The sequence below is a fragment of the Notechis scutatus genome, chromosome 7, assembly GCF_049901735.1.
Source record: "Notechis scutatus isolate UNSWTSFEM ecotype Mainland chromosome 7, rNotScu1.2, whole genome shotgun sequence".
Taxonomy (NCBI): Eukaryota; Metazoa; Chordata; class Lepidosauria; order Squamata; family Elapidae; genus Notechis; species Notechis scutatus.
In genome coordinates, this window is record NC_142015.1 from 3,611,131 (window position 1) to 3,638,807 (window position 27,677).

The 27,677-nt window shown below is 45.3% G+C and overlaps 1 protein-coding gene across 2 annotated transcripts in view; it reads right to left on the minus strand.

Moving 5' to 3' along the window:
- CNNM3 (cyclin and CBS domain divalent metal cation transport mediator 3) overlaps window positions 1-27,677 on the minus strand; it is a 46,632-nt gene that overhangs the window by 9,402 nt on the left and 9,553 nt on the right. For both annotated transcript variants that reach the window (XR_015750296.1, XM_026688187.2), the window contains exons 2-5: window positions 10,473-10,616; window positions 6,634-6,786; window positions 3,543-3,712; window positions 797-893 (exon numbers count right to left, since the gene is read on the minus strand). Coding sequence is in view for 1 of the 2 variants with exons in the window: in XM_026688187.2 (XP_026543972.1) it covers window positions 797-893; window positions 3,543-3,712; window positions 6,634-6,786; window positions 10,473-10,616 (564 nt within the window). In the remaining variant the exon portion in view is untranslated. The remainder of the gene's footprint in view (window positions 1-796; window positions 894-3,542; window positions 3,713-6,633; window positions 6,787-10,472; window positions 10,617-27,677) is intronic.

The following is a 27,677-nucleotide window of genomic DNA, read 5'->3' on the forward strand; positions in this document are numbered from 1 at the left end:
GTCCTCCTCTGACTGCCCAGCCGGCCTCTGCCCTTCCCCAGCTTCCTCCACAACCTCCGGAGCCACACTTCGACTCCCTGTCGGCTGTTCCTCCTCTCCCTCGGAGTCAGACTCCAACAGAGCCTCCAACACTGGGGGAGGCTTGGGAATAAGATATCAAAGCCATTCACTTTGTTTTCTTTTTTTAAACTTTTCTTCTCACGGAAACCAGCCCACAGTTCCAAAGGTATTAAAGTTGCCTTGGCTAAAAAGTAAAAAGACCCAGGCCCACCCTCTCTTCACCCTAGGGCACGCAGGGAGGAATGGAGAAGGGAGCAACGTGAGTTGCGTGGCTTACGGAGGAGGAAAGGGCCCTGATTCCCTTCATTTAACTGCAGCTGGGAACACAGTGTATAAAAAGAGGAAGCTGCGCACAGCAAGTTGTTGGAAGCAAACGTAAATTTATCTGGCACCGTCGTGGCTTATCTGTGTTCCTGGCGTCTTCCCAACTGTGTGTGTTTTGCCGTGATTTCAAGTCTGAAATTCCTGCTCCTGCCCTGCCAAACTAATTACTTCCGGTTGGTTGGTTTGGATTTTAAGTTACAGTTTGCGTGTCCCTTGTTTTGGACTGAATTTTCTACAGTTAAAGGCTGTTCCTGGGAGAGTTTTTCTCCAGCCAGGAGGTAACCTGGACATTGGGGGCAAAGTTGGAGATAATAAAGGGACTCTTATTGCTTATTTGACTGTGTTGCCCTCGGGCCACGTCCCTTTGGGTCATCCCAGGGCCGCTCACCTCAAGACTGAGCGAAGGACTCACCTGAAGAAGGAGCGGTAAGTGCAGACACACCGTAATAAGTGAAGGCGCCGTTTTCAAACTTCAGTCCTTCCTTCCCAATCTCAACTTCCACCCTGCCCTGGCAGAGGAAGCAAAAAGGCAACATGAGCCTTTGACCTAGGAGTGTTTTTTGTGTGCGTTGTGCGTGGAGAAGCAACAGTATGAATTTCCAAGGTTCCCAAAGCCCGGGATTGTGGTTGCTCTCTTAACTTCTTCTATAGAAAAAAGGCTGCTTCCCCCACCCCTTAATTCTTCCTTTCCCTGTTTAGGGGGTCACCCCAAATACATGCTCCACAAAGACGCACGCAGCAATCATCCATCTGCTTTTTTGCTTTTTTTCCCCCCCCAGATACCAAAACCCATTTTTCATCAGAGGCAATGATGATAAAACTCTGTCCTCTGCTCGTTTAAAGTGCAAATGGTGGAAAATAGAGAGCCATCCTAAAGAAAGGATGCCAAAGGGACAAAATGAAATTGTAAATGACCAAACTTAAAAACCATGTTCAAATTATGTTAAATAATTAAAACGGAATTGTTCTGCGGCGAATTAACCGTGGCAAGTTGGCTGTGGCGAGGCGTGGCGCAGCGGCCTCTCGCCTCTCAATCGGGAGGCTGTGAGTTCGATCCTTGGCAGAGGCAGATATTTCTCTCTCTCTCTGGGCACAATGAGAATCTACCTGCTGAACAAAACTCTGCAACGGCGACAGGAAAGGCACCCGGCCAGTAAAACACTCAGCTAGCTCCATTCAGTTGCCCAGACTCCACCCCCCCGCAAGGGATTATGGGATCATTCAAAGAGTTGGCTGTGGCGAGTTATCCTCCTTTCTCAGCAATCCAGCCTCCTCTTGGCCCGGGCATCTCACCTTTTCTCCATATCCGCTCCCAGATGGCATTAGGACTCACTACTCATCCCAGAGAGATTGCAGTGCCAGTGGCTTTCCCCCCTCCCCGACACCCTCCTCCTCAACGGAGTGGCCGAAGAGCGAGGGCTAGCAGCATTTCAGGCTTTTGATTCAGGAGATGGGGAGCCCTGCGCCGAGTTCTACTCGTGCATCAGAAAGGGCATGCCAGCAAAAAGGCACAATGGACTGGACCATTTTGAATTCCGGGGGTAAGAAGCGACGCCGCAGAAGGCATCCTTTTTATTTGACAAACTGAGCAAAATTAAAGTCTTGGAAACGAAGACCTGCTAAGTGCTAAGTTGCAGGTCTTCCAGTTGCAATAGGATTTATGGAAGGATTGAAAGTGGTTGGTTCCATGCCTCCCCATTTATAGACAGTGGTGCATTCCCCCCTCATATAGCAATAGCCCTTAGATTTATATACCGCTTCACGGTGCTTTTACAGCCTCTCTCTAAGCGGTTTACAGAGTCAGCCTCTTGCCCCCCAACAATCTGGGTCCTCATTTTACCCACCTCGGAAGGACGGGAGGCTGAGTCAACTTTGAGCCTGGTGGGATTCGATCTGCCAAATTGCAGTAAAAGTAGCTTGCAGTACTGCACTCTAACCACTGTGCTACTGATGCTCAAATATCTATATCTATACATATCTATATATATACATATCTATCTATCTATATCTATACCTATCTATATCTATATCTATATCTATACATGTATGTGTATGTGTACACACACACACACACACACACATATATATATATACATATACATATACATATATACACAATACAGAAGCCTGATGATGGCAGATGAGATTCTGCCGAAACGTTGCTACAACTTTAAAAGCACAACTACAATGACATGGAAAAATACCCGAGCAAAGCTGAATACCATACATGTAAGTACCCGCTAAAACTTAAGAAAACATATATACACATACATACATACATACATACATACATACATACATACATACATACATATACATACATACATACATACATACATATATATATATACACACTCTCTCCATGTAATGCCTTCCAGGCTGGCTGCTAGCTGGCTGGGGAATTCTGGGAGTTGACGTCCACAAGTCTTAAAGTTACCAGATCCCTGCCCTACCTCAACATACGATCGCAACTTACACAGGTTTAAGCACCCCGCAGACCAGATATGCCCCACGGGCCTTGAGTTGGACACCCCTGGCTCTACTGGGAAGTACTCCTCACTCCGTGTGACCGTCTGCTCCCCCTGGGCTGGGTCTGGAGGCCAAAGTCTGCTTTGTTGCGTTGTTTGATAGACTTTTGCCTTCTTTCTGAGAAGTTGCTTTCGCCTCCAACCCGGTTCTTGAACCAGGGCCTCCATCCTCCCTCAAGGTCCTCCCTGCGTGCCCCTAGACCCGTGATGGCGGACCTATGACACACATGCCACAGGTGGCACGCAGAGCCATTTGCACGGGCACGCAAACCCCAAGCAAACTTACCTGCACTGCGCATGCTTCCCAGATGATTTTTGGCCCGTTGGAGGCCTTTTTTCGGCCTCTGAGAGGCTCAAGGGAAGCCTCTGCAGCCTTTGGAGGCCGAAAAACAGGCCCGTTTCGTCATTTCCTGTATTTCCGGAAATACCGAAAGCGATGAAACGGGCCCCAAATCAGGCTGGGAGGTGTGTGTGCATGCGCAGTGCCAGTAAGGGGGCGGCGTGGGGGGGGGATCGCGCACGCATGTGCAATGGGCGTGCGCCTTGCCTTCTGAGAGCTGGCACGCGAGCGCAGTTTTTGGCACGGGAGCCCCCAAAAGGTTAGCCACCCCTGCCCTAAACGTATCGTACCTGCAGGATGAGCACAAAGTAATTGACCGGCTGGTTGCGCTGATACAGGTAATGTTCAGCAGCCAAGCGGTTGCAGTCGTCAAATTTCAATTCTTGGTTGACGCTGGGATGCTGCAGCAGATGCAGGAGGACCTTCTCCGAGATCCGGCCTGGGCTGAAGAGATCCACCTCTGGAGGAGAAAGGGAGGAGGGTGAGTGGCAGCAGGGGAGGCAGAAAACACGGTGGCATCGTTTGTTTTTTTTAAAAACAGGAGTCTTCACACAGCCCCAAAAGCCAATGCAATCCTAAATTGCATTACAATCGAGGTCCAGTGAGGTACTAATACCGCTCTATAAACCCTTAGTAAGGCCACATCTAGAATCCTGCATCCAGTTTTGGTCACCACATTATAAAAAAGATGTTGAGGCTCTAGAAAAAGTCCAGAGAAGAACAACCAGGATGATGAGGGGACTGGAGGATGAAACATACGATGAACGGTTGCAGGAACTGGGCCTGGCTGGTCTAGTGAAGAGAAGGACCAGGGGAGACATGAGAGTAGTCTTCCAATATTTGAGGGGCTGCCCCAGAGAGGAGGAAGGGGGTCAAGCTATTTTCCAAAGCAACCGAAGGCCAGGCAAGGAATAATGGATGGAAACTAATCAAGGAGAAGTTCAACCTGGAAATAAGGAGGAATTTTCTGACAGTGAGAACAATCCACCAACGGAACAGAAGTTGCCCTCGGAAGTTGTGGGAGTGCCATCACTTGAGACTTTCAAGAAGAGATTAGACTGCCATTTGTCAGAAATGGTGTAGGGTCTCCCACTTGGGCAGGGGGTTGGACTAGATGACCTACAAGGTCCCTTTCAACTCTGATTATCTGTTTGATCTGTTTGTTTGACACCTGGGTAACTTTATAGAAATTCTTTTTTTTTTTTTGCCCAAGTGGGATTCGACACACAAGCTATTTGTCTTCAGTGCACAAACTCTCAGTGCACATATAAGCAACAAGGGATAAATCGCGATCATAGTCATCATAAATACATTCATCAGGAATCATAGGATACAACACTCAATGATAGTCACAGGATACTTAAATAAGCAACATCAATTGTACTGGGAAACTAAATAAAACAATACACAAATTTTACATTCCTTTATGCCAATTTGGAGGGATTTTGTAACAACAGTTGAACCAACAGTTGAGTTGGCAATAAATGTTGAAGATATCAAAGTGAAATGATGTGAACGTTGACAGCAAAACAGATTATTAACACTGTTTTATGCGTGTGAAGAGTTCTTTAACTGACTACAAAAACCATGGGTCTTTTTCCCTTTTGAATCATATCATTAGTTCATTTGTTATATTTATATTTTATCTCTAGAACATGGGGAGATGTTCCAGATAAAGAAAATAGACTTGCAATCAAAAGACGTATCTGGCATCAGAAACACAAAGATAGGGCTCCAATTATTAAGTGGTTTGCAGAATTTATTAAAATGTGGATTATGAGGGACTGCAGTTAATCATTATGGTATTTACTGATGTATTTATGTCTCTAAATATTATGTCACGAATGAAGGCGAATAAATACACACACACACACACGTTCCAGAATAATGTTGCAGGATCTAATCTGGGTCACCAGAATGAGTGTTTTGGGCTATTTTATTTATTTATTCTGTTTGCCACCAGCTTATTGGGTCTAAAACCTTGAAAGAATAAATTTGTGATCCCAGGGACCGACCCTGATTGGATCCTGTAAATATTATGTCTTGGGCTTTTTCCAGCTTTTTTGTTTTTTTTTGTTTAAATTTCATTTATTCTTTTATGCATTCATTTTTTAATCTGCATGGATGCTCAAATTTAAGAGGGGATGTGGGGTGGAACTGGAAGACGGGTTTCTTCCCTGGCTAAAGAGCTGAAGAAGCTTCTTGGATGAGAAGTGAAACGTCCTCAAAGCAAAAAAACAGAAAGTCCAGTTGCCTCTTGAAAAAAGCCCCTTTGGGTTCCTTGGCTAAACAAACTCCACTCAGTAAGTAAAAATAAATATATTTCAGATATTGGGGTATGTGGTTTGACTGGTTTGACCCCGTGTGGTTTGACCCTGTGTTTAATCTTATGCTTAGAAATTAAAATACTGCAGCAAATAAATTGAATTTAAGAGAACAATCTTGTGCTAGAGATTCTTGATACCCCAAAAACATGACCATCCTACCTACGGGAGCCTAAGGGAGATCCTTTTCCTTTTTTACAGTTCAAGATTAAACAGCACAAAATGTTGCTAGTCCTCTACAGGATGTTTTCTATTTTTTTCCAGGTGGCCCCAGTTAAAACAAAAAACAAAAGAAAGAAATAGAAAAGATAAGCTGGGGTTGGACTAGAAGACCTTCAAGGTCCCTTCCAATTCTAAAAATCAGTTTGGCCTTGTGGTTAAAGGCACCAGGGTGAGCAAGTGAGAGACCATGAGTTCAAGTCCTGCCTTTGCCATGGAAGCCAGCGTCTTGGGGTGATTTGGGGCCAGGCCTTCTCTCTCTTAGCTCAACCCACCTCACAGGGTTGTTGTTGTGAGGAGAAAGTTGTGTTGAGAGTCTGTTGCCTGGAGTTATTTTGAGGATGTTTGTTACCCTCTTTATTATTTGTAAAAACAATAAAGGCGAGATACAAATAAATAAGGGATGTGGTGGCTCAGTAGCTAAGACGCTGAGCTTGTCAATGAGAAAGGTCGGCAGTTCAGCGGTTCGAATCCCCAGCGCCGCGTAACGGAGTGAGCTCCCGTTCCTTGTCCCAGCTTTTGCCAACCTAGCCGTTCGAAAGCATGTAAAAGAAATGCGAGTAGAAAAATAGGGACCCCTTTGGTGGGAAGGGAACAGGGTTCCGTGCGCCTTCGAAGGCGTTTAGTCCTGCCGGCCACATGACCACGGAGACGTCTTCGGACAGCGCTGGCTCTTCTTCGGCTTTGTAACGGAGATGATCAGCGCCCCCTAGAGCCAGAAACGAGTAGCATGGATGTGCAAGGAGGGGAACCTTTACCTTTTGACCTCACAAATAAATAAAATAAAATAAAATAACCACGGTTCCACAATAGGACAGCGTTTCTCCCCTGGCCTTACCTCTAGATAAGAAGCGCTGGGTAGCTAGGAGTAGCTGAGGGGAGATTTTCACCTTGTACTCGTTGTCGGAAACTTTGAACAAGGAGAAATCTTCTTTCCGGCGGTCCATCAGGCTTCCAAGCGGAGGCGGCTTCTTCTTCAATCGGTTCTCCCCTGGAGTTTGGAGGAGGAGGAGGAGGAGGCGAAGAGACAGCAAGAAGAATCAAACTGCACAAACGGTTGTGGACCAAGATCTTGCACAACTCTGGGCCAACACAGAACATCGTTATGGGTGCAGGCTTCCATTTTGCATCCTGGTGTCATTTTAAATCCCCACGGCTGCAAGATTCCAGCCCTCGTGGCCTTAAAACCTCTCCAAGGGACCCCAAGGAAGGAATCTCAAAGGCCAAAGCTCCAGGCATGGTGGGTGCTTCATCACGGAGGGTTTTTTTAAACAACTATTTTGTCTGAAATGGTATCAGGTCTCCTGAGCCGGGGTTTGCTTTTACAGACATTGAGTAGGAGGGAAAAAAATACTTCTTTCTTTCTTTCTTTTAGTAAGCTACACAACTTGGAAGGAGTCAAGAAACAACAAAGGGAGAAGATTCGCAGCTCAGGATTGACCTGTGGGGTCCTTGGTGCGCTCTGGGTTTGGTGGTTTTCTCGCAAACTATCCCAAAGGTGTCCCCCCCCCCCCCTTTCAAGAAGCAACTGGACTTTCTTGGTCTTCCTTGAAAATGTTTAGCTTCTCATCCAAGAAGCTTCCTCAGTTCTGAAGAAAATGTCTTCCAGGAAACACAAAAAAAAGCCCAGGTGCCTTTTGAAAAAAGCACCTTTTGGGTCAACCATGACCTGGATGACTGAGGATCTCTGTAGACAATTACCCAAACTAGGTAGCATCATCAGTGCTAGTGATGTACTAGGACTGATAATGTTACCTAGTTTGGGTAATGAAACGTCTGCAAGAAAACCAACCAAGTTCAGAGAGCACCAAGGACCCCCCCAGTCCTCCCCCTCTTCCTCCTCCTCCTTTTTATCCTGATAATGTTACCTAGTTTGGTGATGAAATGTCTGCAAGAAAACAACCAAGTTCAGAGAGCACCAAGGACCCCACAGTCCTCCTCCTTTTCCTCCTCCTCCTCCTCCTCTTTAGCCTCATAATGTTACCTAGTTGGGTAATGAAACGTCTACAAGAAAACCAACCGAGTTCAGGGTGCACCCCTCAGTCAAGAAACAATTATATGGACTCTGAGGGAGATATGCATTACCTGCCATAATAAAAATTATGAACAGTGCTTTTCAGCTCACTTTAAGGATGTTCTGCTAACTCCAGTGAACATACGATTAAGCTCCAGAGAAATATTTCCTTTTATACTTTACTACATTTTGACAAAAGATAATACATTTTAAAAAGCCCGAAATGTTTCCAACTTCCCTCTCAATAAACGTTCCCAACAATTCCCACAATCTTCCTGCCATCAGGGGAGGGACAGAAGAGTCCTGAAGCCCAAAACATCTAGAGGCCATGTTTGTTTCTTGACCTTTGCTGCAGAAATGGAAGCTTTCGTGGGCTTTGTAAGTAGAATTAATCTCCTGTCCTCAATGCTTGGGTGTGCTAAACCGGGCAATAAATGTGATAGAATTTGGGGAGGAAAGCTTGAAATGGAAGCTAGTGTGAAGACTGCTTGCTAAACCCTTGAAATAACTCAATTGTTTTCCTGAACCGCATCGATTTTAAAATGGGTGGACTTCCAACTCTCAACATCGGTTGACGGTCACATCTATGCGACCAGGTGGGATGCTGCCGGTTTAACAACTGGTTCGGTGAGCGAGCAGGGCTGAAAATGGAGCATTTAGAACAAAGGGTCTCCAAACTTGGCATGTTTAAGACTTGTGGACTTCAACTCCCAGAATTTTAACTAACATGACTGGTACTAACACGACTGGAGGAGGAATTCTGGGAGTTGAAGTCCACAAGTCTTAAAGCTGACACGGTTGGAGGCCCCTGTCCTAATAGAAGAGAATAATTGTAGCTCAGAGTTGAACCAGTGGGGTCTTTGATGTTCTCTTGAGCTTTGGTGGTTTTCTTGCAGATGTTTCATTACCCAACCAGGTAATATCATCAGTGCTAGAAGGGAGCAGGGTTTGGTCTGTGAGTTGGGATCGGTCTACTGCAAGGGTCTCCAAACTTGGCAAGTTTAAGACTTGTGGACTTCAACTCCCAGAATTTCTAAGCTAACGTGACTGGAGGAGGAATTCTGGGAGTTGAAGTCCACAAGTCTTAAAGCTGCCAAGTTTGGAGAGCTCTGCCTTAGGGAGATACACGTGGTGGGACCCAGAAGGGCTTTCTCTGTGGTGGCTCCTCCCTCTGGAACATCATCCTCCCCAGAGATTAGAACGGTCCCCTCATTAATACTCTTCCGGAAGGCACTGAAGACCTGGATCTGCCAGTGGGCCTGGGGAACCCAGAGCAGGATGGAGCCCATCAAATGGCTTGTGTGAAGTGCTGTCGCCAGGGCGTGCAGTGGGGGTGGGTTGTTTTATTGTATTATTTTATTAATTTATTATATGATTCTCTCTTTGGTTAGTTTTATCGGTTTTCATATGAGGTTTTTATATCCTTGTAAGCCACCTCGAGTCACCATGGGCGAATAGGCAATATAAATTTCCTAAATAAATGAATAAGCTCCCAGAATTCCCCTAATTCCGGCATGCTGGAGTTGATGTGCACACATAGCAATAGCCCTTAAGGCTTATATACAGCTTTATAGTACTTTACAGCCCCTGTCTAAGCAGTTTGCAGAGTCAGCCTCTTGCCCCCAACAATCCGGGTTCTCATTTGACCCACCTCGGAAGGACGGAAGGCTGAGTCAACCTGGAGCCCGTCAAGATTGAACTGCTGGTAGTGGGCAGAGTTAGTCTGCAGTAGAGCATCCTAACTACTACACCACTGTGGCTCATACTATGATGCTGGTTCTCCTTTCTCCAAGTTGATAGGAGCTTCATCAATGTTAGTATTGCACATTTTATAGCTCCCTTATTAGGTGGGTGGTTCCTTCTCCTTCCTTCCTTCCTTCCTTCCTTCCTTCCTTCCTTCCTTCCTTCCTTCCTTCACTTTCCTTCCTTCCCTCCCCTTCCCAAGCAATAGCCTTCAGCCTCTTGCACCTAACAATCTGGGTCCTCATTTTACTGACCTCAGAGGGACGGAAGGATGAGTCAATCTTGAGCTGGTCAGGATCGAACTGCTGGCAGTCAGCAGAGTTAGTCTGCAGTACAGCATTCTAACCACTGCACCACTGTGGCTCATACTTTGAAGCTGGTTCTCCAAGTGAATAGAAGCTTCATCAACGTGAGCATTGCACATTTTATAGCTCCCTTATTAGATGCTTGCTTGCTTCCTTCCCTTCTTCCCTACCTTACCCTACCCTACCCTTCCCCTTTCTAAGCGGTTTACAGAGTCAGCCTCTTGTCCCCCAACAATCTGGCTCCTCATTTGACCCACCTCGGAAGGAGGGAAGGCTGAGTCAACCTTGAGCCTGGTGGGATTTAAACTGCCAAAAGTGCAGTCAGCCGGTAGTCAGCAGAAGCAGCCTGCAGTACCGCACTCTCACCACCGCGCCACTGTGGCTCATAAAGTCGCTCATGAAGCTTAAGAAGCACTGAGAGAACTGTATGCCGAGAAGTTGCTTTGTTCCCTCGTTCTAGAACCTTCTCTCTCTGGGGTGGTGGGCTTCACGGCTCTAGAAGGCAAAGAGACCTGTCGTCCTAGCAACGCAAACTTAGCTGAGCTAAGGAAAACAAGGAGAGTCAGAAGAGAAGACGCCCTTAAACAGGCCATACCTGTGTTGGAACCCACTTACTGTAGTCGTCTGACTCATCCATGATCTCCGACTTGATGATCTCTTCAATGACGTCTTCCAGGGTCACCAACCCCATGACTTCGTAGAATGGGTCCCCTTCCCCTTCGTTGTTCACCTTCTGCACAATAGCCATGTGGGATTTCCCTGGAAATAGAAGGAGAATATTTCTAGAGCTGGAAGGGACCGCGGAGGACTTCTAGTCCAGCCCCCTGCTTAGGCAGGAAAAAAACCCTACACCACCTTGGACAAATGGCTGACCAATCTCTTTAAAAAAAAAAAAAAAAAAGCTTCCAAGGTTGAAGCATTTACAACTTCTGGTGGCAAGTTGTTCCACTGATTAATTGTTCTAACTGTCAGGAAATTTCTCCCTAATTCCAGGTTGCTTCTCTCCTTGATTAGTTTCCATCCGTTGCTTCGTGTCCTGCCCTCAGATGCTTTGGAGCAGGGGTCTCCACAACCTTGGCAACTTTAAACCTGGTGGACTTCGACTCCCAGAATTCCCCAACCTTGGCAACTTTTAAGCCTGGAGGACTTCAACTCCCAGAATCCACCAGGCTTATATATAGTTGCCAAGTTTGGAGACCCCTGCTTTGGAGAATAGCTTGACACCCTCTTCTTTGTGGCAGCCCCTGAGAGATTGGAACACTGCTCTCATGTCCCCCCTAGTCCTTCTTTCCGGTAAACTAGACAAAACTCAATTCCTGAAACTGTTCTTTATATGTTCTTTATATGGAAGAGAAGGAAGCCTCCAAACACGGTGGTGAAGTCTAGAAATAAAAGAGACAAGGCTGCCATGGTTCTCTACCCTGAGCAAGAGGACAGCAGCCAAGGCTTACCCGGGGGGGGGGGGGCGCTCCCCAACCTTTCCAAAGCCATGGATGTGGGGAAACTGTTGGGTGTAGGGCCACAATCATAGTGCAATCCACGGGACCCTCTGCCCTCTGAGATTTGGATCTTGGCAAGCTCAGGTTGTTAAAGGTAAAGCTTCCCCTCCTTGCACATCCGTGCTAGTCGTTTTGTGGCTCTAGGGGGCGCTGCTCATCTCCGTTACAAAGCCCAAGAGGCAGCGCTGTCTGAAGACGTCTCCGTGGTCATGTGACGGGCACGACTAAACGCCGAAGGCGCACAGAACGCTGTTCCCTTCCCACTTGAATTTTTTTTTTACGTGCTTTCGAACTGCTCGGTTGGCAGAAGCTGGGACGAGGAACAGGAGCTCACTCCATGATGCAGCGCTAGGGATTCGAATGGCCGACCTTTCTGATCGACAAGCTCAGCGCCTTAGCCACTGAGCCACTGCGTCCCATGAGGTTTTATATATGTATGTATATATGTATATGTGTGTATATGCGTGCGTGTGTGTGTGTGTGTGTGTGTGTATAGTATGCATGCATGCATGAATGTATATAATTATAACATCAAGTTGTTACTCCAAGTTTAATCTTAGCAAGCCTGCTTAGTACAACTTCTGCCTATTAAACAAATCAGACTAGTGTCTTTTTCAACTAATACTTTTTATTAAAAGGCAGAAGCTTTTGTGAACGGCATCTCTCTTCTTCAGAAGGACTCAAGAATGTTTTGAATTGGATCTTGGTGTCTTTGTGCTCACAGATGTAGGAGTTATTGCTCTTATCGTCGGTACTTTAAACTGTGGTTACTTGCCTAGTTAATTTATGCCGACATGGTTGCGAAAGCCAAACGAATGTTCACCAAGCCATGGTAGCAGAGCTCCTGCACCTGGGCTGCAAAGAACAGTGGAGAGCCACTAGGGGGCAATGAGATAGAAAATGCTGCCATCTGGTGGCACATTAGAGTTCTGCAACCCAGAACTGATCCTGAGGTTGCTTTTGATTCTCTCCCTCTTTGCACCTAGAAGAAGGGATTGTTTTGGGACGGGAGGGAAGGCGGGACGCAAATCTATGCAAGAAGACCACTTACAGCCTGGAGACAAAAAACAAAACACAAAACAATTCCAATGATGCCAAACGTTCATCTCCAATCTTTGGGATGCTTTGCTTGGCTTACTGAGTTGAGGCAGCTGATGGGCTGGCTGCCTTTGGACAATTCTGAGCTGTTTGCTTTCATGATAATCCTCCCCTGGCTGGTTTTGAATGCCGACTTTGTTTACGAGCCGCCTTGCCCGTTGCCATGCAGGAAGTGGGGCGCTGATGTTTCTTAAATACAAATGAGCTCTTTAAAAGCACCTGATTTCACTCTTTTGGGCATCCCACTGCATGCCGCAAGACCCTATAGGACCTTGCAGAAAGCAAGAGAAACATCCATTCTCGTATGTTTCTTGAGTGTGTTGAGAAGAGAAGGAATAGAATAGAATAGAATAGAATAGAATAGAATAGAATAGAATAGAATAGAATAATAGGAATAGGAATAGGAATAGGAGAAGAGAAGAGAAGAGAAGAGAAGAGAAGAGAAGAGAAGAGAAGAGAAGAGAAGAGAAGAGAAGAGAAGAGAAGAGAAGAGAAGGAATAGAAGAATAGGAATAGGAGAGAAGAGAAGAGAAAAGAAGAGAAGAATAGGAATAGGAATTATAGAGAAGAGAAGAGAAGAGAAGAGAAGAGAAGAGCAAAAATAGAAGAATAGGAATAGGAATTATAGAGAAAATAGAAGAATAGGAATAGGAATTAAAGAGAAGAGAAGAAATAGAATAGAAGAGAAGAATAGGAATAGGAATTATAGAAAAGAGAAGAAATAGAATAGAAGAATAGGAATAGGAGAGAAGAGAAAAGAAGAGAAGAATAGGAATTATAGAGAAGAGAAGAGAAGAGAAGAGAAGAGAAGAGCAGAAATAGAAGAATAGGAATAGGAATTATAGAGAAAATAGAAGAATAGGAATAGGAATTATAGAGAAGAGAAGAAATAGAATAGAATAGAAGAATAGGAATAGGAATTATAGAGAAAATAGAAGAATAGGAATAGGAATTATAGAGAAGAGAAGAAATAGAAGAGAAGAGAAGAGAATAGGAATGGGAATTATAGAGAAGAGAAGACATAGAAGAGAAGAGAATAGGAATGGGAATTATAGGAAAGAAGAGAACAGAATAGCTGGAAGGCACCTTGGAGGTCCTCTAGTCTAACCCCCTGCTCAGGCAGGAAGCCCTATACCATTTCAGACAAACTGTTTTCTAATCTCTTCTTTAAAAACTTCCAGTGTTGGCGCATTCACAACTTCTGGAGGCAAATTGTTCCGCTGATTAATTGTTTCTGACGGTGAGGAAACGTCTCCTTAGTTCTAGGTTGTTTCTCTTCTCTCCAAGGAGAGGCCCTTCCGGGCCTCAACGTTTCGAGGCTTAGCCCAACGGCCTGGAATTTGCTCCGTGCGCTAACCTGGCGCCCTGCCCCCAAACCGGCCCAGAGCTTCGTTCCAAATATCAGCGGGAGGTTGTTTTTGTTCTCAGGCACACACTCCAGGCTTCTTAAATTCCGAATGACGCCGCCCACCAGTGGCACGACGCACGCCTTTCAGCTCAGGCCAGAGGAGGGGGAGCTGGGCAAAAGCGGGCAGTTGGCTTTCCGTCACTGAGACCTGCAGCGAGCTGGAAGGAACCCAAGGAGACCAGCTGAAGAAGCAAGGAGGAGCTGGCCAAGAGGTCGCTTGAGCTCCATCCGTGGGCCACAACCCATGAAAACCTTTCCTGCCTCCATGGAAAAGAAAGAAGAGATGCTCCCAATCAATTCTCGGTGGTTTCCCCCAAAGTTGGCAACTTCTTCACACGGGTCTTCAAACTTGACAGCTTCCAGACTTGTGGACTTCAACTCCCAGAATCCCTCCTCCAGTCGTGTTAGCTCAGGAATTCTGGGAGTTGAAGGCCACAAGTCTTAAAGTTGCCAAGTTTGAAGACCCTTGTCTTTAAGATGTGTGGGCCACCTCCCAGAATTCATGATGGTTGAGGAATTCTGGGACTTGGAAGTCCTCACATCTTGAAATGGCCAAGTTTGAAGAACCTGGAGTTAGAAGCAGAAGATGCAGAATACAGAGTAACGGAGTTGGAAGGGATGTTGGAGGTAGATCTTCAAGTCCAACCTTCAGCTCAAGCAGGAGACCCTATACCAGGGGTCTTCAAACTTGGCAACTTTAAGACTTGTGGACTTCAACTCTCAGAATTCCTCCTCCAGTCATGTTAGCTCAGGAATTCTGGGAGTTGAAGTCCACAAGTCTTATAGTTGCCAAGTTCTGGGAGTTGAAGGCCACAAGTCTTAAAGTTGCCAAATTTGAAGACCCTTGTCTTTAAGATGTGTGGGCCAACTCCCAGAATTCATGATGGCTGAGGAATTCCGGGACTTGGAAGTCCTCACATCTTGAAATGGCCAAGTTTGAAAAACCCTGAGTTAGAAGCAGAAGATGCAGAATACAGAGTAATGGGGTTGGAAGGGATGTTGGAGGTAGATCTTCAAGTCCAACCTTCAACTCAACCCTATACCAGGGGTCTTCAAACTTGACAGCTTTAAGACTTGTGGACTTCAACTCCCAGAATTCCTCCTCCAGTCGTGTTAGCTCAGGAATTCTGGGAGTTGAAGTCCACAAGTCTTAAAGTTGCCAAGTTCTGGGAGTTAAAGGCCACAAGTCTTAAAGTTGCCAAGTTTGAAGACCCTTGTCTTTAAGATGTGTGGGCCAACTCCCAGAATTCATGATGGCTGAGGAATTCCGGGACTTGGAAGTCCTCACATCTTGAAATGGCCAAGTTTGAAAAACCCTGAGTTAGAAGCAGAAGATGCAGAATACAGAGTAACGGGGTTGGAAGGGATGTTGGAGGTAGATCTTCAAGTCCAACCTTCAGCTCAAGCAGGAGACCCTATACCAGGGGTCTTCAAACTTGGCAACTTTAAGACTTGTGGACTTCAACTCTCAGAATTCCTCCTCCAGTCATGTTAGCTCAGGAATTCTGGGAGTTGAAGTCCACAAGTCTTATAGTTGCCAAGTTCTGGGAGTTGAAGGCCACAAGTCTTAAAGTTGCCAAGTTTGAAGACCCTTGTCTTTAAGATGTGTGGGCCACCTCCCAGAATTCATGATGGCTGAGGAATTCCGGGACTTGGAAGTCCTCACATCTTGAAATGGCCAAGTTTGAAGAACCTGGAGTTAGAAGCAGAAGATGCAGAATACAGAGTAACGGGGTTGGAAGGGATGTTGGAGGTAGATCTTCAAGTCCAACCTTCAACTCAAGCAAGAGACCATCCCTATACCAGGGGTCTTCAAACTTGGCAACTTTAAGACTTGTGGACTTCAACTCCCAGAATTCCTCCTCCAGTCGTGTTAGCTCAGGAATTCTGGGAGTTGAAGTCCACAAGTCTTATAGTTGGCAAGTTTGGGGACCGCTGCCCTATGCCATTTTGGACTAATGGCTGTCCGATCTCTTCTTTAAAAACTTCCACAGCTTCTGGAGGCAAGTTGTTCCACTGACTAAGTGTCCTCACTGAAAAGGACATTTCTTAGTTCTAGGTTGGGTCTCTTTTGAAGCTTCCATCTGTTATTTCTGGTCTTGTCCTCGGGTGCTTTTGAGAACAGGCAACTGGAGAATTTGGACAGAGTCAGAGCATCTAAGGGAACTGCACAACTAATGGATATTTCAATGGAAAAGCAGGGAAGAGCCATACACTCTGGCACAGGTGACAGGTTTTAGCTTTCCAAGAACGCCAGCACTGCGAGATCAGAGGCGCAGAGCAATATCTAAGATGGTTTTTAAAGCAAAAGGACCCTCCGGAGAAAAGTATTTGCCCTGGTGCTTAGGGAAGAGAAAAACATAGTGGGCATTCCTAATTTGCTTTGGGCTTGAACATCACATCCCCTTCTCCAAATCCAGCAGTTAAAAGGATTTTCTGTATTTCCTGTATTTTCACTGTGCTTCTCCAGTTCCTTCATGGAGATCCTGTCCTAAATTATGGTCGAATTGTCAAGGGAAAGTCTTTACTTCGTCGCTGAACACAAGGCCACGTTTAACCACAAGCTAACCCTCACCACATTTGGCAAAGAGTCCGAACGCACGCAGAGAACAATTAACTTATGGTTCAGCACACTCAGCCATGCTCAAAAAACAACCAGTTCACCACAAGCCCCAAGTTCTTCTTCTATTGCTCATTTTAACCCGACGCGAGATAATTTGTTTCAAACTTTTAGAGAAGAGAAACTGAAGTGAAACCATCGTGGCTGGGAGGTTTTCCTACCGAGGGACTGTCATGCGATTAAAAAAAAAAGAGAAAAAGAATTCCCTTTCAAAAGAAAATTGCAGAAAAGAATTTTTTTTGTCAAGGGGAGAAGATGCTACGCTAGATAGATTGAATGCCAAGAGGTGTCTTCTATTGCTTCACTATCCCGGTGTCGTGTTCATTGCAGTAGCCTGAAGTTTCCCTGGATTTTTAAATTTCAAGAAAAGGAATTGAGACAGCAGAGGGGGCAGCCAGATAGCCCCCCCTAAACAAAACTGAAAGCATCACTTGAAAGCAGAAGCTTCTAGTATGCCTGAAGTACAAAAACACCTTGTTAAAGCTTTTTTGAGAAGAGCGGAAAAAAGAGTTTTCCAAGGAAAGGAAACCTTTGGAGCAGCTCTTAAGGCCCTGGTTGGAATAGCATTAGTTAACTGGATAAGCCATAGGTAAAGGTAAAGGTTACCCCCGCTGGTCCCGTGATGGTGAACCGATGACTCTTGGCTATGGATGTGTCCCATTGGAGGATATACACCCAGGGGGTGGGGGGAAGACCAGGGTTAAGGGGGAAATGAATGGTGTATTTTAGTATCGGCTGCATCCAGCTAACACCAAGATGGCCACTTCTAATAAATCAATTTTATTTTCTCTGAGAGATGCAGCTATGATTTGAATGGGGGTGGATTTGTTGGGAGACAGAACCTATGGCACACGTGCTGGAAGTAGCACACAGAGCCATCTCTATGGGCATACGAGCCGTCGCCCCAGTTCAGTTCCACTGTGCATGCGTGCGTGCCTCCTGCGAGCCAGCTAATTTTGGGTTATCTGCCGTGCATGCGTGGGAGGGCAGGGCGCATGCGGAAGACGCATGTGCAGGGGGGCGGGGGGAGTGTGTTGGAGGGGGCATGGGTGTATTGCATTATGGGTGCAGGCATGCGTGTGTGCTCTTGCGCACGCACTTTTGACACGCAACAAGGTTAGCCATCACTGTGCTAGTCGTTTCCAGCTCTAGGGGGTGGTGCTCCTCTCCGTTACAAAGCCGAAGAGCCAGCGCTGTCCGAAGACGTCTCCGTGGTCATGTGGCCAGCAGGACTAAACGCCTTCGAAGGCGCATAGAATGCTGTTCCCTTCCCACCAAAGGGGTCCCTATTTTTCTACTTGCATTTTTTACATGCTTTCCGTGATAACCCAGGGTGGGATACAAAATAAACACAGTGACAAAAAACAGGTAAAGCCCCTTTTATTCCTTCACTTTGCTTCCAAGCTCCAAATATCCTTGACTGGAGACAAAAAACTCCCCCACAAATAGTTACAAGTAGGAGGAAATGGCGTTAAATTATAAAGAATAAAAAACAACACAAACCAGGCAAGATAAGGGCTTGAAGATGTCCACAGATATCAGAACACACACTAGGAAGGACGCCAAACTCAGAGAGGAACAATAAAGTTAGAGATATTCCACGCTTTGTTTCCAGCACTCGCCTGTACGCATCTCTGTCCTCTTATCCAGTTGTCACAGCTGCAGCCTATGAAGAGGATCAAGGCCCTCTCCTCACCAGTAGACCACGTCGCTCCCTTATCCTCTCCTCCTTGCGTGCCCTAGGATGGAGAGGGGATGGGCCTGGGTCCCCCTCTGACTGCCCAGCAGGCCTCTGCCCAGCCTTCTCTACAACCTCCGGACCCACACTTCCACTCCGTCGGCTGTTCTTCCTCTCCCTCAGAGTCCGTCGCCACCAGGGGCATGACACTGCTAGGTTGGTAGAAGCTGGGACAAGGAACGGGAGCTCGCTCCGTGACACGGCGCTAGGGATTCGAACCGCTGAACTGCCAACCTTCCTGATCGACAATCTCAGCGTCTGAGCCTTTGAGCCACCACGTCCCTAAGCCATAGGTTAAGCAGGGATCAAATGTGCCGTGTGCGTGTACCGCCACATTCTTCCCACTCTCTCCGAACCAAGCTAAAAAAAATATTGACATGTACAAACAGGCCTGCGTGGACCCCTTGCTGAGTGGAACCCTCAGGTTTTGAATCCGATGCATTCCTATAAACCGTTTGGCGAGCGCAGGCCGGGCGAGGCAAACACCATCTCTGCACACACTGCGCACAGCTTGGACACAGGAAAAGGTTGTGCGATTGTAGGGTACAGCCTTCCGTAACCAGCTGGAATCCAAGTGCCTGGAGCTTTCTAAATTCCAACAAGTTACGCCAAATACCCAGCCGCTGCCTTCCATTCGACACGGTAGGCGGGCAGCCACTTCACACAGACACACGCAGACAGACAGACTCACAAAGAGGTTCCTTTGGTTTGGCTGTCGGGATGAATCGGAGCAAAAGCCCGTTAATTCCTGACAGGTGTCGGGTGCGCAGTCTCTGGGTTATGAGGTCAATCAAAGAGAAGGGGATTTGGGCGGGGAGAGAGGGAAGAATTCAATGTAGAGAAAAGTAAAGTCTTACACTTAGGCAAGAAAAACCAGAAGGACACCTACAGACGGGGTGAAACCAGGCTTAGCAGCAGGAACTGTGAGAGGGATCTTGGAGTCTTAGTGGACAACCAGCTAAATGGGAGCCAGCAGTGTGCAGCAGCAGCCAAAAAAGCTAATGCAATCCTAAATTGCATTAACAGAGAGATACAATCGAGATCAAGGGAGGTGCTAATACCACTCTATAAAGCAAGGGTCTTCAAACTTGGCAAGTTTAAGACTTGTGGACTTCAACTCCCAGAATTCCTGAGCTAACACAACTGGAGGAGGAATTCTGGGTGTCCACAAGTCTTAAAGCTGTCAAGTTTGAAGACCCCTGCTATAAAGCCTTAGTAAGAAGACCACACCAACGTTCAGTTTTGGTCACCAGACTATTAAAAAGATGTTGAGACTCTAGAAAAAGTGCATAGAAGAGCAACCAGGAAGATGAGAGGACTGGCGGCTAAAACATACAATGAACGGTTGCAGGAACTGGGCCTGGCTAGTCTAGGGAAGAGAAGGACCAAGGGAGGCAGGAGAGCAGTCTTCCAATATTTGAGGGGCTGCCCCAGAGAGGAAGAAGGGGCCAAGCTATTATCCAAAGCACCTTTGAAGGCCAGACAAGGAATAATGGATGGAAACTGCACAAGGAGGAGAGATTCAACCTGGAAATAAGGAGGAATTTTCTCACAGTGAGAAACATCAACCCATGGAACATAAGTTGCCTTTGTGAAGTTGTGGGAGTTTCATCCCTGGACGCTTTCAAGAAGAGACTGGACCGCCATTGGTCAGAAACGGTGTACGGTCTCCTGCTTGGGCAGGGGGTTGGACTAGATGACCTACAAGGTCCCTTCCAGCTCTGTTAATCTGTACGAAAAGCACAAGATTCTTCGGGAGATTTAAACCTGGCCCTCTTAGAAGGAAGCGCAGGAGTGGCGAACTCAACCTGTGAATCGGTTGTTTTGTTCTCCAGCCAGATCCCCACAGCTATGCTGAGGTCATGGGTGTCAAGCATTTCGGGAGGTGGCTGGAGAAAACAAACACACACACACACACACACACACACACACACACACACACGGGGAGGGTGATGCAGGTTCTTTACTAATGCAGAATGATTTTTTTTCTCTGCCAAAAAAAAAAAAACCCTACAGGAAATAAACGTAGAGGATTTATGAATTGAATTGCTTCAATTTCCGGGTGCAATTCCCATCCCAAGTCAAGGATGGATCTTACAATCATCACCATCACCATCGGGATAGAGCTGGAAGGGACGCTGGAGGTCTTCTAGTCCATCCCCCTGCTCAAACGGGAGATCCCGTAACAATTTCAGACAAGTGGCTGTCCAGTCTCTTCTTCAAAGCCTCCAGGGATGAAGCGAGTTGTTCCACTGGTTCGTTGTTCCTGAAGCAGGATGGCAAGGAGCTGCACAAACGCCCACCACAGGTAAACCGAACCTCTCTGTGGGCAGAGGGGCAGGATGAGCTGCCTTAAAGAACTGCCCAGGGCAGATCAAAGGGCAGAACTTAGGTAGCTGATGACATGCCCCTGGCCTGGCCTTTCTACGGTTTGCTCCCTACTGCGCTGTCCCTCCAACACAGAGGGAAACAGATCATTTTGGGAATATCAAAAGAGCAGCTGAGTTTACCCCGTGGTTTATTTCATGGAAGGAGGGGGGAATAGAATAGAATAAATATTGGATGAAGAATAGAATAGAAATAGAGTAGAGTAGAGTAGAGTGAATAGAATAGAATAGAATAGAATAGAATAGAATAGAATAGAATAGAATAGAATAGAATAGAATAGAATAGAATAAATATTAGATGAAGAATAGAACAGAACAGAATAGAATAGAATAAATATTAGATGAAGAATAGAACAGAACAGAATAGAATAGAATAAATATTGGATGAAGAATAGAATGGAATGGAATAGACTAGAATAGAATATATGTTGGATGAAGAATAGAATAGAAATAGAATAGAATAGAATAAATATTGGATGAAGAATAGAATGGAATGGAATAGACTAGAATAGAATAAATATTGGATGAAGAATAGAATAGAAATAGAATAGAATAGAATAAATATTGGATGAAGAATAGAATAGAATAGAATAGAATAGAATAGAATAGAATAGAATAGAATAGAATAGAATAGAATTCTTTATTGGCCAAGTGTGATTGGACACACAAGGAATTGGTCTTGGTGCAAATGCTCTCAGTGTACATAAAAGAAAAGATACATTCGTCAACACTTAATGATAGTCATAGGGTACAATAAGCAATCAAATCCTACTAGGAAACAGTCAATATAAATTGTAAGTATACAAGCGATAAAGTTACAGTCATACAGTCCCAAGTGGGAGGGGATGGACGATAAAGAGTGATGAGAAGACTAATAGTGATAGTAATGCAGACTTTGTAAATAGTTGAACAGTGTTAAGGGAATTATTTGTTTAGCAGAGTGATGGCATTGGGGAAAAAACTGTCCTTGTGTCTAGTTGTTCTGGTGTGCAGTGCTCTATAGTGTCGTTTTGAGGGAAGGAGTTGAAACAGTTTATGTCCGGGATGTGAGGGGTCTCTAGATATTTTCACAGCCCTCTTTTTGACTCGTGCAGGATACAGGTCCTCCGTGGAAGGCAGGTTGGTAGCAATCAAGGAGATTTAAACTAGCCAAGGAGAGAAGCAACCTGGAATTAAGGAGAAATTTCCTAACAGTGAGGACAATTAACCAGTGGAACAGCTTGCCACTAGAAGCTGTCGTGCTTCATCACTGGAGGTTTTTAAGAAGAGATTAGATAGTCACTTGTCTGAAATAGTCTAGGTTCTCCTGCTTGAGCTGGACTAGAAGACCTTCAAGGTCCCTTCCAGCTATTCTCCTCCTCCTCCTTGGGCTGTAAAAGCTAGGCTGGGAAAACTGAAAACATTGGGGAAGAAGGCAGGGGCAAACACAGCTGGGCTATTGCCAGGAATGTTACACACACGGGTCTTTGGGGGGGGGGGGAATGTGTGTGTATATATACACACTTCCCTAAACTTTATAGAGGTAAATAGCCTGAAATTATAATCAACGGTTGTGTTTACAAGTAATAAACAGCCCAGAAGTCAACAGTTAGTCCAGAAGGGCTTCCAGCTTCCAGAATTTTCTTTTCATAGTAAGGGGGAGGGGAGGGGGGGTTTGCTAGAAGACAAGGTTCCTGGCACACCTCGGGTGGAGGTGCAACTTTGTTTAGAAAGCCATGCAAACCAGACCTGACTTGTTTCCCCCTCCCAAGCGTGCCAGCTACGGAGCTGAGGGTTTGTTCTTGGCTTCTGCATTGAAAAGTCTGTTTAAGACCATTTCCAGTTTAAATAGATTTGTGGACGGGAGAAATGCTGGGCAGAGCCATTCGTTCTGGTCCGCTGCTCGTGGAGAATTGCAGCCTTTTGCAACCGCCACGACGACCGACGACCGACGTTCGTTCTGCAGAAGACCAGCTTCTGGCGAACCCTGTCTTGCCAAAAAAAAAAAAAAAAAATGGCAACGGCAAATCTATTCCTGGCTGACTTTGAAACTAAAGAAATAAAAGAGGATTCGACGTATTATACAGTCTGGGACGCCTGGTACAAATGGCTTAAGAATAAAAGAAACTAAAATGGTGATTAGGCAAAGAATAGGAAATTATGTATATATCTGTTGTGGAGAAAATGGAAATATATGAAATATATTAATTTGTACTATATACTAATTTGTAATAACAATAAGGAAAGAAATATGCAACGGTAATGTAATAAGAAAGTATATATAGAAACACGTTAAGGAAATGTAAATGATGTCTTGACGTTGACATAATGATGTATGTAATTTTATTTTATGTTTTTAAAATTTGAAAACTGAATAAAGTTTATAATAAAAAAACAATAATGAACAAACAAATATATTCCTGGAGCCACCGCCTTAGGCAGGTCTGAGTTTTTATTGATTTAAAGGTTTTTTTCCCCCCCAGCACTTCCTGAATTCCCCAAAGCGGAGATTACACCGAAATCCAGAACAAACATTCCCCCTCTTGCTAATATTTTATCTGGTCCTTTGAAATCCAGGAGGGGAGGCTTCAGTGGGGCTACTTGCCTTGGGCGTATCCTGGGAGAAAGCAAAAACAGGAACTGGGGGGTGGCGGCGGCGGTGGAGAACATTTGATATTTTGGAATTTTGCGTCACCCCCCGTGGCTGGTTGCCCTCCCTTGCTCCTTCTTCCTGGGCACCTGCTGACTTTTGTTGTTGCTGGAAAGACACGGAGTTCAATCACGCACCATCCCAGTTTCTACAAAATAAATGCAGTCCAGAAATAGAAAATGGAAGGTGGGAAGGGGAAAAGTGGAAGGGGGAAAAAAAGGCTGCTCTGGTGGGATTTTGGAAAGGTAAGGCTCGAGTCAAGGTGGGGAGAGAGAGAAAATAACTTAACTGACACGAGAGCCGTTTGAAGGTGCACTCAAATGCAGAGGGGTCCCCAAACGTGGCAAACTTTTAAGACTGGTGGATTTCAACGCTCAGCCCAACATCTTAACCACGATAACGCACCCTCGTCTTATTGGTAAAATATTTTTTTAAAGGACGGAAAGAGAGCAGTGATCGGCTTTTATTAACTAACATGCAGTTTTTGTACCACCTTTTCTCAATCTATGGCCTTCCACTTATTTTACAGATTAACAGAGCTGGAAGGGGCCTTGTAGGTCATCTAGTCCAACCCCCTACCCAAGCAGGAGACTCTACACCATTTCTGACAGATGGCGGTCCAGTCTCTTCTTGAAAGCGTCCAGGGATGAAGCTCCCAAAACTTCCGAAGGCAACTTCTGTTCCATGGGTTGATTGCTCTCACTGCCAGAAAATTCCTCCTTATTTCCAGGTCGAATCTCTCCTTGTTCAGTTTCCATCCATTATTCCTTGTCTGGCCTTCAAGTGCTTTAGAAAATAGCTTGATCCCCTCCTCCTCTCTGTGGCAGCCCCTCAAATATTGGAGCATGGCTCTCCTGTCTCCCCTGGTCCTTCTCTTCCCTAGACTAACCAAGCCCAGTTCCTGCAACCGTTCATCGTATGTTTTAGCCTCCAGTCCCCTCATCATCCTGGTTGCTCTTCTCTGCCCTCTTTCCAGGGTCTCAACATCATTTTTATAAATTAAGTTTTAATCTTGGGCTACAACTCCCATCTTCCTCAGACAGCAGCCTTTATCTGTGAAAGATGGGTACTGCAGTCCCGCACGGACACAGTTTGCCAGACTGGGAAGGAATAGTCCACGTATCATGGCTATGTTCATACAAGATGCTTTATTTCTTTCATTTAATATCAATTCATTTGCGGGATTTGCACAAACGGGCTGCATTCATACAATATGCTAAGTAACGAGCAGAAGATTAACAAGATGGATTTTCTACCAACCCAGCTCAGAAAGAATTCTATTCTAATTCTAATTATTCCTATTCTATTCCTATCCCTATTCTATTCCCTATTCCATTCTATTCCCTATTCTATTTCTATTCTATTTCTATTTCTATTTCTATTCTATTCTATTCTATTCTATTCTATTCTATTCCCTATTCTGTCCTGTGTGAATCCAGAAAAGGACAACACCAATTTTGCTAATTTAAAACATTACGTTCAAATGAATGCTAATGCAATGAAAAAACTGAATATATTTGGCGTTGGGAGGAAAAAAAAAAGATCCTTCCAATCATTTCTTTTGAAATATGGAAGCTGACAATCTCAAGGGTGTGTCAAAGAGCTTGCAACTGACCACATCCTGCAATTAGTCATTAGATTTTTATCCTGCCTTTATTTTGTACAACCCAAAAGAATACGTAATGGCGCCCGTAATGCCCTCCCGTTTTCCCCATAACAACCCTTTGAAGTGGGTTGGGCTAAAAGACAGTCATCGGCCCAAAGTCACCCAGCTGGATTTCGTGCACAAAGGAGGACTGGAATTCCCCATCTCCCAGTTTCTACCTCACTAAAAGCCCTTGACGTATCACCACGATTGAGCTCAAAACGTCTGTTGCTAAGTGAGGCAGTTGCTTGCCCCATTTTATGACCATTTTTGCTGCAGTTGTTAAATGAATCCTGTGATTGTTAAAAGGCTTCCTCCTCTGTGGCAGCCCCTCAAATATTGGAAGATGCTATGCTGTCTCCCCTGGTCCTTCTCTTCCCTAGACTAGCCAGGCCCAGTTCCTGCAACCGTTCATTGGGTGTTTTAGCCTCCAGTCCCCTAATCATCCTGGTTGCTCTTCTCTGCACTTTTTCTAGAGTCTCAACATCTTTTTGATAGTGTGGCGAACAAAACTGGATGCAGTACTCTAGGTGTGGCCTTATTAAGGCTTTAAGGCTTTGGAAAATAGCTTGACTCCCTCTTGTTTATGGTAGCCCCTCAAATACTGGAAGACTGCTCTCCTGTCTCCCCTGGTCCTTCTCTTCCCTAGACTAGCCAGGCCTAGTTCCTGCAACATCGTATGTTTTAGTCTCCAGTCCCCAAATCATCCTGGTTGCTCTTCTCTGCACTTTTTCTGGAGGCTCAACATCTATTTTATATCGTGGCAATCAAAACTGGACGCAGTACACAAAGTTATGACGATTAGAGCATCCCTACGGTCTTGTGATAAAAATTCAACAGCATGGCAACTGGTGCGTATTTATGACGGCTGCAGCATCTTGGAGTGACACGATCTCTCCATTTGCAACTTTCCCAAGCAGCTTCTGGCAAGCGAAGTCAATTGGGGTGTGGGGGTGTGGTTTTGCTCAACGGCTGGGTGATTCCCTTAATTACAGTATTTGCTTAATAACCTAGCAATGAAGGTCGTAATATCTGGCATGGATCAATGGATCCATAGAGACTGGGTGAAACCAGGCTCGATAGCAGTAACTGGGAGAGAGATCTTGGAGTCTTAGTGGACAACCAGCTAAATATGAGCCAGCCGTGTGCAGCAGCGGCCACAAAAGCCAATGCAGTCCTAAGTTGCATTAACAGAGGGATACAATCAAGATCAAGTGAGGTACTAATACCACTCTATAAAGCCTTAGTAAGGCCACACCTAGAGTACTGCATCCAGTTTTGGTCACCACACTATGAAAAAGATGTTGAGACTCGAGAAAAAGTGCAGAGAAGAGCAACCAGGATGATTAGGGGACTGGAGGTTAAAACATACGATGAACAGTTGCAGGAACTGGGCCTGGCTAGTCTAGGGAAGAGAAGGACCAGGGGAGACAGGATAGCAGCCTTCCAATATTTGAGGGGGCTGCCCCAGAGAGGAGGGGGGTCAAGCTATTTTCCAAGGCACCTGAAGGCTAGACAAGGAACAGTGGATGGAAACTGAATAAGGAGAGATTTAACCTGGAAATAAGGGGAAACTTTCTGACAGTGAGAACAATCAACCCATGGAACAGACATTGCCCTCAGAAGTTGTGGGAGCTTCATCACTTGAGACTTTCAAGAAGAGATTGGGCTGCCATTTGTCAGAAATGGTGTAGGGTCTCCTATATATAAAATAAAAATAAAAATGTACCTGCTTTTATTAAGGTCTGCTGCTTTGAAATACCTAGCGTAAGCATTACGTCTATTCCTACGTTCACAAAGGAAAGGAATTACTATAAATCTAAAAGCATGACTGGCTTGACTACTTATAAGGAGGCGGATTAGTGAGGGATAGAAAAGAGCGGAGGCACCATTGTGTGTTAATGTGGGACAGAAGTTTTTTCTTTTTTAATAGTATCAAAATGCGTCTTAGCAAAAAATAATAATAACTGGAAGAAAAGGAAGTAAAAGACACACAGTGTGACTGCAGGAAGAGAAACCAAAAATCTTGCAATATGGAAAAAGTATTAATAACTGAAAGAACTGTCTATGGAGATTCTCAAGACCTCCAGGTCCTGGTTCTCCCAAAGGGGCTTTTTTTAGGAGGCAACTGGACATTTCTTGTTTTTTCTTTTGAAGACGTTTCACTTCTCATCCAAGAAGCTTCTTCAACTCTGACTGGATAGTGAGGAATGGAAGGATTGATACTCCTTGCAGACAGCTGGTCATTTGCATCCTTTCTGAGGGTCGTTGAGGCCACTTGGAGGTTTATCTGTGTCTTCAGGGTCACCTGGGTGATGCAAATGGTTCCTGTAGTTTTGTTACGTGGAAGATGACCTGTACTGAATTAATGCACCTTGGAGAGAAAGAAGTCGTTGCAAAGGGTGCCGTTTAGAAAAGAGGAAGGCATGGTTAAGATGAAAAGGAGAAGAGGTGGAAAATGCAGAGCAGTGTGGAAATTAAGCGTCACATCTGCAGGTGTAGACAATATAAGCAAGATGAGGTGGACCAGTTGCTTTCGTGGTGTGGAGACAATAATTTAGTCCTCAACACCAATAAGACCGAGGATCTTATAGTGGTGTTCTAACCCAAACCTCGTTCCAAGGAAACAAACACGAAACGGAGGGAACAGCAAAACCTTTTAATGATTCTTTATGAATTCCGTTCCTTCCCGGTTAAAAGGCTGTTTCCAACTAATGGTCTCGGATAAGAACGAGCCTTGCCAAGGTTGTGCAAGGCTGCCAAGAACACTAGATAAGGTTGCCAAGAAGTATTTCA